Genomic DNA, 15719 nt, shown 5'->3' on the forward strand with positions numbered 1-15719 from the left:
AACATTCCAAGTCCAGGAAAGTGCATGAGTAGGGAAAGTCCTGGATATTCAAGAGGTGCCACTTAGTATTCCAACTCTGAGAAAGTGCATAAGTAGGGAAAGTGCTAGATAGTCAAAAGGTACCACTTACTATTCCAACTCCAGTAAAGTGCATGATTAGGGAAAGTGCTGGATAGTGTGAAAATGCCACTTACTATTCTAACTCAAGGTAAGTGCATGATCTGAGAAAGTGCTGGATAGTGTGAAAACATGTTAGTAATTTCTAAACATCAATAAACATAAATCTTTTTTCCAACGTTCAAAAGAGAAAAATCAATAAAACATTTTCAAAACATATAACACCTTTTCAAATCGTTTTATTTACAGCCAAACAAGAACAACTAAAACCAAGAAAGCGCCTGAAAAACAGCCAATATCCAAACAACTTGCAAGAGTTTTAAGAAAACAACAAAGCAACCTTCAAAACTCAAAGGTAATTTTTAAATATAAAGACATCTCATTTTCAGATTACATTGCAAATAATACATAATGTTAAAGCAAAATAAGTGCAGAATAGTGAAAAAATATCACTTACTATTCTAACTCCAGGTAAGTACATGTTATGAGAAAGTGCTGGATAGTGAAAAGCTGCCACTTACTATTCTAACTCCAGGAAAGTGCATGAGTAGGGAAAGTGCTGGATAATGCAAAGTTGCAACTTACTATTCTAACTCCTTGAAAGTGCATGAGTAGAGAAAGTGCAGGATAGTCAAAAAGTACCACTTACTACTCCAACTCCAGTAAAGTGCCTGATTAGGGAAAGTGCTGGATAGTGTGGAAGTGCCACTTACTATTCTAACTCCAGGTAAGTGCATATTCTGAGAAAGTGCTGGATAGTGAGAAGGTGCAACTTAACATTCCAAGTCCAGGAAAGTGCATGAGTAGGGAAAGTCCTGGATATTCAAGAGGTGCCACTTAGTATTCCAACTCTGAGAAATTGCCTAAGTAGGGAAAGTGCTAGATAGTCAAGAGGTACCACTTACTATTCCAAGTCCAGTAAAGTGCATGATTAGGGAAAGTGCTGGATAGTGTGGAAGTGCCACTTACTATTCTTTCTCCAGGTAAGTGCATATTCTGAGAAAGTGCTGGATATTGAAAAGATGCCACTTAACATTCCAAGTCCAGGAAAGTGCATGAGTAGGGAAAATACTGGATAGTCAAGAGGTGCCACTTAGTATTCCAACTCCTAGAAAATGTATGAGTAGGGAAAATACAGGATAGTGAAAAAGTACCACTTAATATTCTAACTCCTGGAAAGTGTATGAGTACGGAAAGTGCTAGATAGTATCAAAGTGCCACTTACTATTCCAACTCTTAAAAAGCCATGAAAAGGGAAGCTGCAGGATAGTCAAGAGGTACCACTTACTATTCTAACTCTAGGAAAATGCCTAAATGGGGAAAGTGCAGGATAGTGAAGAAAAGCCACGTAGTATTTCAACTCCTGTGAAGTGCATAATTTGAAAAAGTTCTATATAATGAAGAGCTGTCACTATCGATTTCAACTTCAGTTTAAAAATTGTTTTTCAAAAATTTCAAAAACAAAATAATTTATATTTTATATTTCCTTTTTTCAACAGAAAATGGCAAGCCAGACCACTGCAACTTATACCAAATCAAGAAAAGGGAACAGACTCCTTAAACATTGTGGGTATATATATTGTAATGAGAGGCTAAGTGAACCAAGGAGACATTGGAGGTGTGTACAATATTATTCTGCCCATTGCAGCGGCAGAGCGGTTACTGTTGGTGACAACGTAATCAAAACCACAGAACATAACCACTCTGCCTCTGCAATGGAGATAGAAATATGCGATACAATCAACCAAATGAAAGATATTGCATCCACCTCCAATGAAACTCCTGGTCAGATTTTAAGAGAGGTTGCACAACATGTCCCCGGACATGTTGCTTGTAATATGCCAACCATCCCAAATTTGCGTAGAATTATTCAACGTAAAAAGCAGGCAAGTAACACACAAACAGTTACTCCACAAACTTTTGCTGACATTGTAATTCCACATGATTTAACTCTTTCTTTCTCTAATGAACCTTTTCTACTCTATGATAACCAAAACCCTCTCAAACGCATTTTAATATTTAGCACTCCCCGTAACCTTTTTAAATTAGAGAATACTGAAATTTGGATGATGGATGGAACGTTTAAATGTACGCCCCATCCTTTCACCCAAATTTACAGCATTCATGCTCAAATTAATAAAAATGTAGTTCCCTTAGTATATAGTTTGCTACCAGATAAGCAATCTGCAACCTATACTGAATTTTTATCAGTTATTAAAGAGAAAACATCTGGAAAAAGTCCTAGGAAAATCATTTTAGATTTTGAATTGACTATGATCAATGTGATCAACAAATTGTACGTGGATACCCAAATTCAGGGATGTTTTTTTCATTTTTCCCAGGCATATTGGCGTAAACTTCAAAAAACATCCCTGGTTGCAGATTACTGCTCTGATAGCAAATTACAAGTTGAATTAAAAAAATTAACTGCACTTTGTTTTGTACCACCTGATAGTGTAGATGAGTACTACACTGCGATTTCAGAATCGGAATATTTTGTAGAAAATGAAGAAAAATTGGCTCCCATTTTAAATTATTTCGAGGACACATGGATTGGGCGTCTAGGCAGATCAGGTCGCAGGAGGAAGCCACGTTACCATGTGGAGTGGTGGAACTGCTACTCAACCTGCTTGGAAGGTGGTGCTAAAACAAATAACGCCATAGAGGGATGGCACAACTCCTTCAGTCATACAATTGGCAAACATCATCCAAATTTCTACTCTTTTTTGAAAACTTTGAAGAAGGAGCAACGTTTTCAAGAAATTAGACTTGCACAGGCATTTTCAGGTAGCCTAAATCCACGTCCTTCAAGACAAACAAAGGAGATGTCGAAGAGACTATTGGGTGTACTACAGCAATTTTCGTTGAGTGTGGCATTAGACTACCTGGAGAATGTTGCTAACATATTACATTTCTAATATTTATTCACATTCTTACTTTCCTGCTTTGCCCTAAAAAAAATTTTTAAACTTTTAATTCAATTGCCTTTTTTAAAAACATTTTTTAAATTAAAAATCGTCGGGTTCCCTTACCTTTAATAAATCTTTTTTTTCTCAACTGCACCATTTAAAAATGGAGAAAAATCCATTTCATTTTTCTTTCCAAATAAAAACCCATACAAACTATTTAGAAGTTATATTTTTTCTTATGAAAAAGAATAATTTTGATTTCATTCCATTACTTTTAAAATGGAATATCTATAGATGTTTTAAACATTTTGAACGTTCTGATTAAAGTAATATTATAAAACATTTCTCACCACTTACTTTTTCAAAAGTGATGCTGGCTTGAGAAAAATTAATTCTGAAAATTGGTTTTTATTAAAAGTTTTTTTTTTCGATTTTTATAATTTAAATTTTTCTGTACTATTACAAACAGAAAAAATACAAAAAAGCAAAGAAAACCGTATTCCTTTACTTAAATGTTACCCATTCCTCTTTTTATTTGACAATCCCTTAATAGAAAATGTGACCTTCGCAACCTGTAAATTAATTTTTTATGATTAAGTAACATCACAACCTAACTGCATATGTTCTCGCTAACTAAATATATTTGTAAAATCTTCCAATACAAAACAGTGTATGTAAATCAAAATTCATTTGAAATTTTTTTTTACATTAATTTCCATTTAAAATCAAGGAAATATTTTCAAACTTTTTTTCAACTCATCCTAACTGCAGTTTTTCTCGCTGACTAAATGATTTAATATTTCAAATAATACAATTTTTAAAAGCAAAAAGCAAAACAGTTTATTAAAAATCTGCTTTTTGAAATATTAAACCAAAACAACAAATCAAACCCATTTTTCGAAAATGTCAACAATTAATTCGAAAAATATCTTGCATCGATTTCAACTCTCGTAAATAAGCCTTAACAAGTGAATTAAATTCCTTCTTTTTAAAATATGCAACCAAAACAACCAATCAAACCCCTTTTTCGAAAATATCAACAAACAATTCAAAACATATCTTGCATGAATTTCAACACTCGTAAATCCAAAAACCAGTTTTCTATTTAACAATGCAAGCCAAAAGCTATCATTTTTCAAAAAAGTCGTTACTATCCTTTGTATGTGGATCAAACTTTCAAAAACAATACATTTCTATCACTACACAAAACATATGACGTTCAAAATGTTTTCAGTATGTATTAGAATAACATTTTTTTCATATATTTACCCTTTACTTTTCCCGTAACATAACCCGACGAAGGCATATACAAGTGAAATGTTCGGCGACATGTTCAATTTAAAACCAAAACAACTATTAGTTTAAAACGCAACCTCTCCTTATCCTCTCATTACAATATATATACTTTTTTAACTATGTTTTACTGTAAATAAAGTTATAAAAGTTTCCTACCTTGAGCGCAGATCAGCTTCCTGCTGCTTCCAGCAATTGATGAAATCCAAGATGGCGGCTTACGTCGACGTTAACGTAACGACGTGATCAAAAACTTGCAAAATGAAAAAAGGACTATTTCATTATAATTTATTATATTTTTGATAAAATACATTATATTATTTATTTGAAAAGTTAAAATCCTGTGAAAATGTTATAAATATAAATAAAAAAATATATTATTTTTTAACATGTTTATTTCAATAATAAATGAAATGTATTTCAAAACACAATGACTTTGTACTTTTATTTTCATTTATTTTAACGTTATAAATTAAAGTAAAGGTACCAAAAATTATGTTTCTAATCACTTACCATTATGCTACCCTTGTTTCCTTCTTCTCCATCCTGCTTCAGTTGTTTTTCATCCATAATAAACCGTTCTGCGGATTCCAATCGAGTATTCATAGAAATAAATAAAGGACTAAAAGCTTCATTGAAATCAATACAAAAGCGTGGGAAAAATTCAAAATATACATGTTAAAATTATCATTTGTATTTTAAATTTAAAAAAAAATATTGTAAACATTAAATAATATTTTAGATCTTTTTTTAATAACAAATATTACCTTCTTAAAACTTTTTTAAATTTTTTATTTTTTTTATTTATATAAAAATATTAATATATTTACCCCAAAAATACCTGAGTATTATTAATTTATTTTTAAATCACTTTATCTTTTAAATACATTTATATATATTTATATATGTACCAAAAAATACCTGAGTATTAATACTTCATTTTTTAATAATGTTTTCTTTTAAATACATTTTAAAAATATATATATTATTGTTACAACATTTATAATAAATACTAAATAAATAAAATGATTTTTTTAAAAATATATCTAATTATAGAAAAAAACAAAGCATTGAAACACATAATATCTTTTAAAAAATAAATAATTAATATTATTAATAAATTTAAATAATATAATAAAACCCTAGAAATTACAAAAATAAATACTTAAAATACTAAATGAATAAAATAATTTTTTTAAAAAATATATCTAATTATAGAAAAAAACAAAGCATTGAAACATAATATCTTTTATAAAAATAAATAATTAATATTATTAATAAATTTTAATAATATAATAAAACCCTTGAAATTTAAAAATAAATACTTATTAAATCACAAAACAAATAAAAATATTATTTGATATATAATTACGATGTAAAAGCATGCGTTGTAATGGCACTTGCGTTGTAACACCATGCGTTGTAAAAACATGGGTTGTAATAGAAATTGCGTTGTAAGACCTGCGTTGTAATAGCACTGCGTTGTAATACTTGCGTTGTAATGGATGTTCCCCCACTCGGGGTGACAAATGCAAAAACCACAGTTGATGGACAGAATACAGAACAATGTTATACATTCTCCCCAGTACAGAGATCTGGGCCTAAATCCATCGTTTTTTTGCACTCCACATCACCCCAGCTCAGACATGGCCATATGCAAATCAGTCTGACCCTGTGCCTCATGGGAACAGTCCAGCCCGAACTGCCAAGCCATGCCTTCCCTGGACCGGAAACAAGCTTCTGAGGACCGGTTTCTGGCATTCCAGCCATCTTCAGCCCGGCTTGCTTGAATCCAGTGGTGTGGAGAGCATTGGACTCACGTCTGAGCATACCCATCCCACTCGGGGTGACAAATGCAAAAACCACAGTTGATGTACAGAATGCAGAACAATGTCATACATTCACTCCAGTACAGAGATCTGGGCCTAAATCCATCGTTTTTTGCACTCCACACCACCCCAGCTCAGACATGGCCATATGCAAATCAGTCTGACCCTGTGCCTCATGAGAACAGTCCAGCCCAAACTGCCAAGCCATGCCTTCCCTGGACCGGAAACAAGCTTCCGAGGACCGGTTTCTGGCATTCCAGCCGTCTTCAGCTCGGCTTGCTTGAAACCAGTGGTGTGGAGAGCATGGGACTCACGTCTGAGCATACCCATCCCACTCGGGGTGACAATTGCAAAAACCACAGTTGACAGACAGAATGCAGAACAATGTCATACATTCACCCCAGTACAGGGATCTGGGCCTAAATCCATCGTTGGGCTAAAGAACGGTGATGGATTAAACCCAGATCTTTTGACTGGGTGTGAGTGTTTGATTGATTCAGATGCTCTGTCCATCACCACCCCCTTTTGTACCGCTTTTGGCCACCATAAGTATGGCAGGGTATGCTCAGACGGGAGTCCCTTGCTCACTTTGCCACTGGATTCAAGCAAGCCGGGATGAAGATGGCTGGAATGCCAGAAACCGGTCCTCGGAAGCTTGTTTCTGGTCCAGGGAAGACATGGCTTGGCAGTTCGGGCTGGACTGTTCCCATTCGGCACAGGGTCAGACTGATTTGCATATAGCCATGTCTGAACTGGGGTGGCACAGTGGGCTAAAGAACGGTGATGGATTAAACCCAGATCTTTTGACTGGGTGCGAGTGTTTGATTGATTCGAATGCTCTGTCCATCACCACCCCCTTTTGTACCGCTTTTGGCCACCATAAGTATGGCAGGGTAGGCTCACACGCGAGTCCCTTACTCACTTTGCCAATGGATTCAAGCAAGCCGGGCTGAAGACGGCTGGAATTCCAGAAACCGGTCCTCGGAAGCTTGTTTCTGGTCCAGGGAAGACATGGCTTGGCAGTTCGGGCTGGACTGTTCGCATGAGGCACAGGGTCAGACTGATTTGCATATTGCCATGTCTGAACTGGGGTGGCAGAGTGGGCTAAAGAACGGTGATGGATTAAACCCAGATCTTTTGACTGGGTGTGTGTGTTTGATTGATTCAGATGCTCCGTCCATCACCACCCCCTTTTGTACCGCTTTTGGCCACCATAAGTATGGCAGGGTATGCTCAGACGTGAGTCCCTTGCTCACTTTGCCACTGGATTCAAGCAAGCCGGGCTGAAGATGGCTGGAATGCCAGAAACCGGTCCTCGGAAGCTTGTTTCCGGTCCAGGGTAGACATGGCTTGGCAGTTCGGGCTGGACTGTTCCCATGAGGCACAGGGTCAGACTGATTTGCAAATAGCCATGTCTGAACTGGGGTGGCAGAGTGGGCTAAAGAACGGTGATGGATTAAACCCAGATCTTTTGACTGGGTGTGAGTGTTTGATTGATTCAGATGCTCCGTCCATCACCACCCCCTTTTGTACCGCTTTTGGCCACCATAAGTATGGCAGGGTATGCTCAGACGTGAGTCCCTTGCTCACTTTGCCACTGGATTCAAGCAAGCCGGGCTGAAGATGGCTGGAATGCCAGAAACCGGTCCTCGGAAGCTTGTTTCCGGTCCAGGGTAGACATGGCTTGGCAGTTCGGGCTGGACTGTTCCCATGAGGCACAGGGTCAGACTGATTTGCAAATAGCCATGTCTGAACTGGGGTGGCAGAGTGGGCTAAAGAACGGTGATGGATTAAACCCAGATCTTTTGACTGGGTGTGAGTGTTTGATTGATTCAGATGCTCCGTCCATCACCACCCCCTTTTGTACCGCTTTTGGCCACCATGCGTATGGCAGGGTATGCTCAGACGTGAGTCCCTTGCTCACTTTGCCACTGGATTTAAGCAAGCCGGGCTGAAGACGGCTGGAATGCCAGAAACCGGTTCTCGGAAGCTTGTTTCCGGTCCAGGGAAGACATGGCTTGGCAGTTCGGGCTGGACTGTTCCCATGAGGCACAGGGTCGGACTGATTTGCAAATAGCCATGTCTGAACTGGGGTGGCAGAGTGGGCTAAAGAATGGTGATGGATTAAACCCAGATCTTTTGACTGGGTGTGAGTGTTTGATTGATTCAGATGCTCCGTCCATCACCACCCCCTTTTGTACCGCTTTTGGCCACCATACGTATGGCAGGGTATGCTCAGACGTGAGTCCCTTGCTCACTTTGCCACTGGATTCAAGCAAGCCGGGCTGAAGACGGCTGGAATGCCAGAAACCGGTTCCCGGAAGCTTGTTTCCTGTCCAGGGAAGACATGGCTTGGCAATTCGGGCTGGACTGTTCCCATGAGGCACAGGGTCAGACTGATTTGCATATAGCTATGTCTAAACTGGAGTGGCAAAGTGGGCTAAAGAACGGTGATGGATTAAACCCAGATCTTTTGACTGGGTGTGAGTGAATTGATTGATTCAGATGCCCTGTCCATCACCACCCCCTTTTGTACCCCGAAGTGAAGGAGGACACACAGAATAAAATTTGAAGATGTTTCTATTTGTTTGGCTGTACAGCCTAAGTGGACTTCAACCCATAGGCCTAATCCACCTGAGGGCTTGTCCACCTGATACTGCAGGAATGCTATAAGTGGCAAAACTAATTTTAAGACATCCCCTCTTGCCCACGTATCTTGGAACATACAGATCTCATATTGGTCAATAAAATAGCCCCATTCGGGGTTATCTATCTAGGTGTTAAAACCGCCTACATTCCAGGATTAGACTCGCAGCCTTGGAGGATCAGGGGGGTTGGTTTTGACGACAACTGGAGGGGTAGGTGGGGATGAGGTCCCGTAAAACCCAGGATCAGCTTTTGTGATAGTCCCACTATTCAACGAAGGGAATTGGTTGTTGGTCAAGACTAAGTTTTGTCCCTCTTTTTTGTCTCCTGAGGAGCCGCTCATGCTCCCACAGGTTTCTCCTTCCCCTAGTATCGAGCAATGCCCTACATCCTCCTTGGGTTTAATGATTTCCACCTGAGACTCACCCAGCTGTACGTCAGATCCTCTGACCTAGATCTCGAGTCAGTCTACTCCTTCTAGACTGTTAAATCTATTTGCTGTGGGAATAGTGTAGATTGGTTGTCTAGGCCAATAGTGATCTAAAGCAGCTATTTTGTAGCTTTGATTTTCGGGTCTCCATCCCCACCCAATTTGCCTTCTTTAACTTGATGGGTTCTCTCTAGGGGATAAAAGTAACCCGACGCAATGGCTCTAATAGTGCCCATTTGTCTCCCATCATCTCTATTTAATATTTCTTGGGCAACGCATGAATTTCTGAAGTTTATCACTATGCAGTCTCCTTGCTTGTTCTTGGGTCTCCATTCTAGTCAATCAACTCTGCGTGTTATTAGGATCTCTCCTGCATTGTCATACCGGAATAGTCTATGATTGGCTAACCAGTATATGCATTTATTTTTTAATTCCTGGTGTGATTCGTTTTGTCCCCCTCCAAGCTTAGGGATGCCTTCAAGAACGAGAACATATGGAGTTGAAGTGGGTGGTAGGTTTATAACTGGGAGGGGAGGGTTTTCTTTAATAGCTTCTGTGCACTTGTTAGATTCTACCCCTACCTGTTGTTTGTTCGGCTGCCATTGCCTAATGGGCTGTTGGTGTGGAGGTGTCACGACCGCGTATCCTCGGGATCAGGCGTTGCTATATTGGGGTCCACCTCCAGACTGCCCTATGCTCAGAATTCAAAATACACCAAGCATAAGGTAATCAGGTGAGGGAAAATAAGACCAGGAAGGGACTGGAACGGGACGGGAGGCTGAAATGAGAAAAGACAAAGAAAACAACAAGCATTAATACCACATTGCTGCTAACTACTCTCAGTAAATCTCGCTAGGACACCACCTACCACGGGTACTAGCTACAATCTCCTCTTCTCCCTCTCGGTAGGTAGTGTAAAAACCTTTTTCCACTGTGATACACTAATCTGGAATGCAAGGAACAAGGTCAGCATTCAAGAAGGCAATTACACATCCCGAACACTCCTCCAATATTCAGTCCACTCACACACACCTTCCAGCCTTCCTGGGTGACACCAAATGAAATTCCCCAATCGTGTACTTTCTTAAATCCAAAAGAAAACTTGAATGTGCACAAAAACGATAAGATTCTTCTCTGAAAGTTCCGAGAATGATTCCAAACAAAACACAGTCTTGATATCACAATGTTCAACAATCCATAAGTCTAATCGTTATCATTCCAGGATGTTTTGCCATAAAACTCCAAAGCACTAGAATGCGTCTTTACATACGCTCGATAGCTCCCAAGTTCGTATTTACTCTTAACTCACGGAATCCTGTGTCAGCAGATGAAGTCCAATCCTATCCGCTTCGAAGGACTCCGCTAACACCAGCCGGTGCTAGAACCGCGCTCAACAGCCGTTGAACGCTCCAAAGGGAAGCCGCCACTCCCCACACATTCGTTCTCTCAGGGGAGAAAACACTGGCTTGTTCGAAAAGCCGTTTGGGGTCACAGCCGCTTCTCCCCTCGTAGAACGCCGGAAACTTCCCAGCCGGAATTGAGGGGAATAATCCAAAAACCGCAACACTGCAGAGGCACACGGCAGCCACCGCACACCTTCTTTTCTTCGGTTGAGAACTCCGCCTTGGCTGAAGCGCAACCAACGCGGGTAACACACTAGTTCCAAAGCTCCGGTAACTGGTCAAAATCACGTTCACAGCACGCCAGCAGTCAGGTACCTTTATAGAAGATGACGCCTCCCCCCTGCTAAGCATTCTGGGATACGTAGTTCTTTTTAAATGTACAACCCTGCTAAAGAGGCAGCCCATCCGGAATCCTACTCATGACAGTATATCCCTCCTTTATTTATTTATTTATTTAATTTCTTGTATAGCGCAAGAATCGACCCCATACGGGGTATCTCCGCGCTTTTGCTCGCAATGAGGTATGGCAGGTGTTACCAGAGGGTGGAGTCGTTGACTGATGATTAGTTATTTATTCTTCCAGGAACAAGCAAGTTTTTAGTTTTTTCCTGAAGGAGGAATGGTTGGAGGTTTGTCTGATGCAGGGGGGTAGGTTGTTCCATAGGTTGGGTCCTATCAGAGAGAAGGCTCTGCCACCTTGTCTGGTTTTTTTTACCAGTGGAGTTTTTATTAGTAATTGATTGCTAGACCGTAATGCTCTGTCAGGTTTGTAGAGGGGTAGCTTTTGGGTCAGATAAGTGGGGGCTTTCCCGAACAGGCATTTATGAACAATGCAGCAGATTTTGAATTTGATGCGTTGTCGTATTGGCAACCAATGGAGTTCTCGGAGCGGAGGTTTGGATGGGGTTCTGGGGGGGGCGTTCAAAACCAGTCTTGCCGCTGTGTTTTGGACTACCTGGAGGCGGTTTATGGCATCCTCGTTGGCTTGTATCAGGAGCCCGTTGCAGTAATCAATTTTACTTATCACCATGGTCTGCACAAGGGTCTTTCTGTGGTTATCAGATAAATATGGAAAGACTCGTCTTAGCAGACCAATTGTGTGGAAGCATGCCCCCGCAACTGCACTGGCATGTTCCTTCAAGGTTAGATTTTGATCTAACTTCACCCCCAGATTCTTTACTGTGAGTTTTGGGGTGGGTACTGGACCCAGATCTAGAGGCCACCATTCGGGGGACCATAGTATGGACGCTTTTCCAAATAGCATTAGTTCCGTCTTTCCAACGTTGCACTGGAGACGGTTGACAGCCATCCAGTTGGAGATGGCCCTCATGCCTTCCGCGAAATTGTCCCTGACATTGGAGTTTAGGGAGTGGAAAGGATAGAGGAGTTGGGTGTCGTCAGCGTAGGACACCGGGGTGAATCCTTACCAGCGCCTATTGGCTCCAGGTTTCCTCGTATGACTGTCAAAGAAGCGGCGGATCGCCACAGGAGCATGAACCCCTGAGCTAGGTTCCCATGAATCATCCTCCGCAGCATACCCCTTCCAGGACACCAGAAACCACAACCTCCTCTGCCTGAAATGGGAATCCAAAATCTTGCGCACCTCATATTCCAGGTTCCCATCGCGCATTACAGGAGGGACTGCCTTCCTGCGCGCAGCGAAGGCGGGTTTCAGCAAGCTACAATGGAAGACAGGATGAATCCGTAATGAAGCTGGAAGCTTTGGTTTGTAAGCTACCGGATTCACCCGTCTCACCACAGTGTAGGGCCCAATGTAGCGGGGATGGAAAACGCTCCGGAATCGGAAACAGATGTTTTTAGTTGAGAGCCACAGTCTATCCCCCACTTTATACTCTGGCCCTTCCCTCCGATGCTTGTCTTCCCATTTCTTGTATGAAACCTTTGCCTTATCCAAAGAGGCCTGCACCTTCCGATGGATTTTCAAAAGCGCCTTCACTTGGCCCGCCACCATTGGATGATTGGCCACATCGCAGGGTATGGTCACAGGTAGTATGTTAGCATTGAACCCAGAATTAGCCCGGAAAGGTGTTTCCCCGGTAGAACAATGACAAGCATTGTTATAGGACAGTTCCGCTAACCACAACAGAGAAACCCAGGAATCTGCAGCCTCATCAGCATAGCAGCGAAGATACTTTTTTGGAGTTTGGTTCAGTCTCTCAGTCTGACCATCAGATTGAGGATGGAAACTGGTCGACAGGGCCGCAGAGATGTTCAAGGCCTTACACCAGGTACTCCAGAACCTGGCCACGAACTGCGGACCCCTGTCAGAGATGATGACTTGTGGAACCCCATGAAGCCGAACCACCTGAGTTAATAGCAACTGGGCTGTTTGAGACGCTGAGGGAAGATTCCTGCAGGGAATGAAATGTCCCATCTTGGTGAAACTATCCACCACAACCAATATGGCGTCATTTCCTTTATCCATGGGCAAACCCACCACAAAATCCAAACTAATAACCTGCCATGGCCTTGATGGTGTTGGCAACGGCATGAGTAGCCCTGCTGGCTTCGATGGAACGTTCTTGGCTCTCGCACAGGTCTCACACTGGTTCACCCACTGTCTTACATCCCGTACCAGGCCTTCCCACCAGAAATGTCTTTGCACTTCATGTACGGTTTTTTGATGTCCCTGATGTCCAGCCATCAGGGCATTATGACACCAGTTAAATGCCATCAAACGGAGCGCATGGTTCGGAAGAAACAACCTGTTCTGCACCATTGGTAATCCATGTTTAAGGGACCGGTGACCTGACACAGCCGCCCACTCTTCCCATTGCTGCGGAGTACGCTGATTGGCTACTGCCTCCAGGAAATGTTCCACCTGAATCGAACACACCACCACCTCTGGCGATAGAATAGGTTTGAGAGCCATTCTCTTGTCACAGTCCGTATTCAAACATCGGGATAGAGAATCAGCTTTTCTATTCTCTACCCCTGGACGAAAGGTAATCGTGAACTCATACTCAGCGAAAAACAGCATCCAGCGCATCTGCCGTTGGGACAGGTGCCGGGCCGTTTTCAAGTACACCAGATTGCGATGATCGGAATATACTGTCACCGGATGGTTACCCCCCACAGATAATGCCTCCACTCTTGAAACGCCTTCTTCACTGCCAACAGTTCTTTCTCGGCAATGGTATAATTAACTTCAGCCGGATTCAGTTTTTTGCGAGAAAAATGATACCGGGTGCAACAATCCTGTTGTTTGATCTCGCTGGGATAATACTGCCCCAATGGCCACATCAGAGGCATCGGCTTCAACTATAAACGACACTTCCATCTGTGGATGCATGAGCACGGGAGCAGCACTGAATGTCTTTTTCAATAGTTCGAAGGCCTCCTCGGCTTCCTGTGTCCACATAAAGGATACTCCCTTTTGTAACAAGCGAGTGATAGGAGAAACCAGCTGTGAAAAATGTGATATGAATCTCCTATAATAATTGGAGAACCCCAGGAAGCACTGGATATCGCACACATTCAAAGGGACCGGCCACTCCAGAACCGCCTTCACCTTTCTATCAGCCATTCTGAACCCTCGAGGGTTAAGGATCACCCCCAGAAATTCCACCTCTTCCACCCCAAACTCACATTTACTCAACTTACAGAATAGGTGATGCTCCTGCAGTTTTTGTAAAATGAGGAACACATGACTCCCATGTTGGGCAGATGTCACAGAGTAGATCAATAAATCATCGATATAGATGATAACAAACCTGTTCAGGTACTCTTTCATAATATCATTTATGAAGAACTGGAATGCCGCTGGGGCATTGCAAAGCCCGAACAGCATTACCAGATACTCATAAAGACCGAAACAGGTCTTAAATGCCGTCTTCCACTCATCACCAGCCCTGATCCTGACCAGATGATAAGCCCCCCTCAAGTCCAGGCGTGTATAAATTCCCGCCTCCCAGACTTGATCCAAAAGGACGGCGTTGAGTGGAAGCGGATACCTGTTCTGTACGGTCACCTTATTTAGCTGTCTATAGTCGATGCATGCCCTCAACTCTTTATTGGCCTTTGAGATAAAAAAAAGTGGCGAGGCAGCAGGGGAGCGGGAAGGACGAATGAATCCAAGGGCGCTAAAGTGCTCGATGTATTTCCTCAGATGCTCTGTTTCTGACACTGAAAGCGCATACACCCTACACGAAGGTACCACCGCCCCTTCCACCAAATCTATTTGGCAATCATAATCCCTGTGCGGGGGCAATGTTTCCGCCTTCACTTCACTAAAGACATCCCTAAATTGATGGTATGCGGAGGGCAATTCCACTTCTTTTTCCACCGCTGTGGCGATGGTAAACCCCTGGGCCAAGGAAGATACATGAGAAGCCGAGGACTTCATACAACATTCCTCACAGTCCTCGGACTCAAAACCAACTGTCCTTGCTCTCCAGTCGATGGATGGATTGTGTTGCCACAACCAGGGCATCCCAAGAATAACCTCATACTGAGGAGCCTCGATTATGTTCAACACAATTCTTTCTCTATGATCTCCTAACCCCCCAGGCATAACCAGTTCTACATTCTCAGTATGGGCTGTAACCGGGCCAGACTTCCACTGCGTGCCATCCACGGCAAACACCATTTCAGGTTTATCAATAGGCACCTTTACCAACCCCCAGTCTGTCAACCAACCCTTGATCTATGAAGTTACCCGTCGCACCCGAATCAATCATGGATACCACCAGATGACTCTCATAGGTGGTGTTTAGGAACATGGATAACAGGATGTGAGTCTCAGACTTCTTACATGTGGGTACCTCCAATGACGGTATTTTCCACTCAGGTGATGGCTTCTGGTCCAGAGACAAAGCCTCAAGATTGGGATATCTGACATCACTAGCTACAGTCTTAGACACCGCTAGCTGCTTCGCTGGACGGGAATAAGTGGTCTTTTTTGGCCTCATGGTACAGTCCCTAACATAATGCCCCTTTTTGCCGCAATACATGCAGAGACCCATAGCTCTTCTACTCTCTCAGCTTTTGTTAAAGGTGGCCGAATCGCCCCCAACTCCATGGGCTCTGGTCCTGCATCCTTTACACTAGACTTACCCCCCATCGGCGGTCC

At 42.1% G+C, this 15719-nt stretch overlaps 1 protein-coding gene across 1 annotated transcript; it reads left to right on the forward strand.

The window, feature by feature from the left end:
- Positions 1 to 1619: 1619 nt before the first annotated feature.
- LOC147674135 (uncharacterized) lies at positions 1620 to 3035 on the forward strand. The gene has a single exon (XM_086946468.1). The coding sequence runs from the start codon at positions 1620 to 1622 to the stop codon at positions 3033 to 3035; it is 1416 nt and encodes a 471-aa protein (XP_086802594.1).
- Positions 3036 to 15719: the final 12684 nt, after the last annotated feature.

This window comes from Lissotriton vulgaris, chromosome 12, assembly GCF_964263255.1.
Source record: "Lissotriton vulgaris chromosome 12, aLisVul1.2, whole genome shotgun sequence".
Classification (NCBI taxonomy): Eukaryota; Metazoa; Chordata; class Amphibia; order Caudata; family Salamandridae; genus Lissotriton; species Lissotriton vulgaris.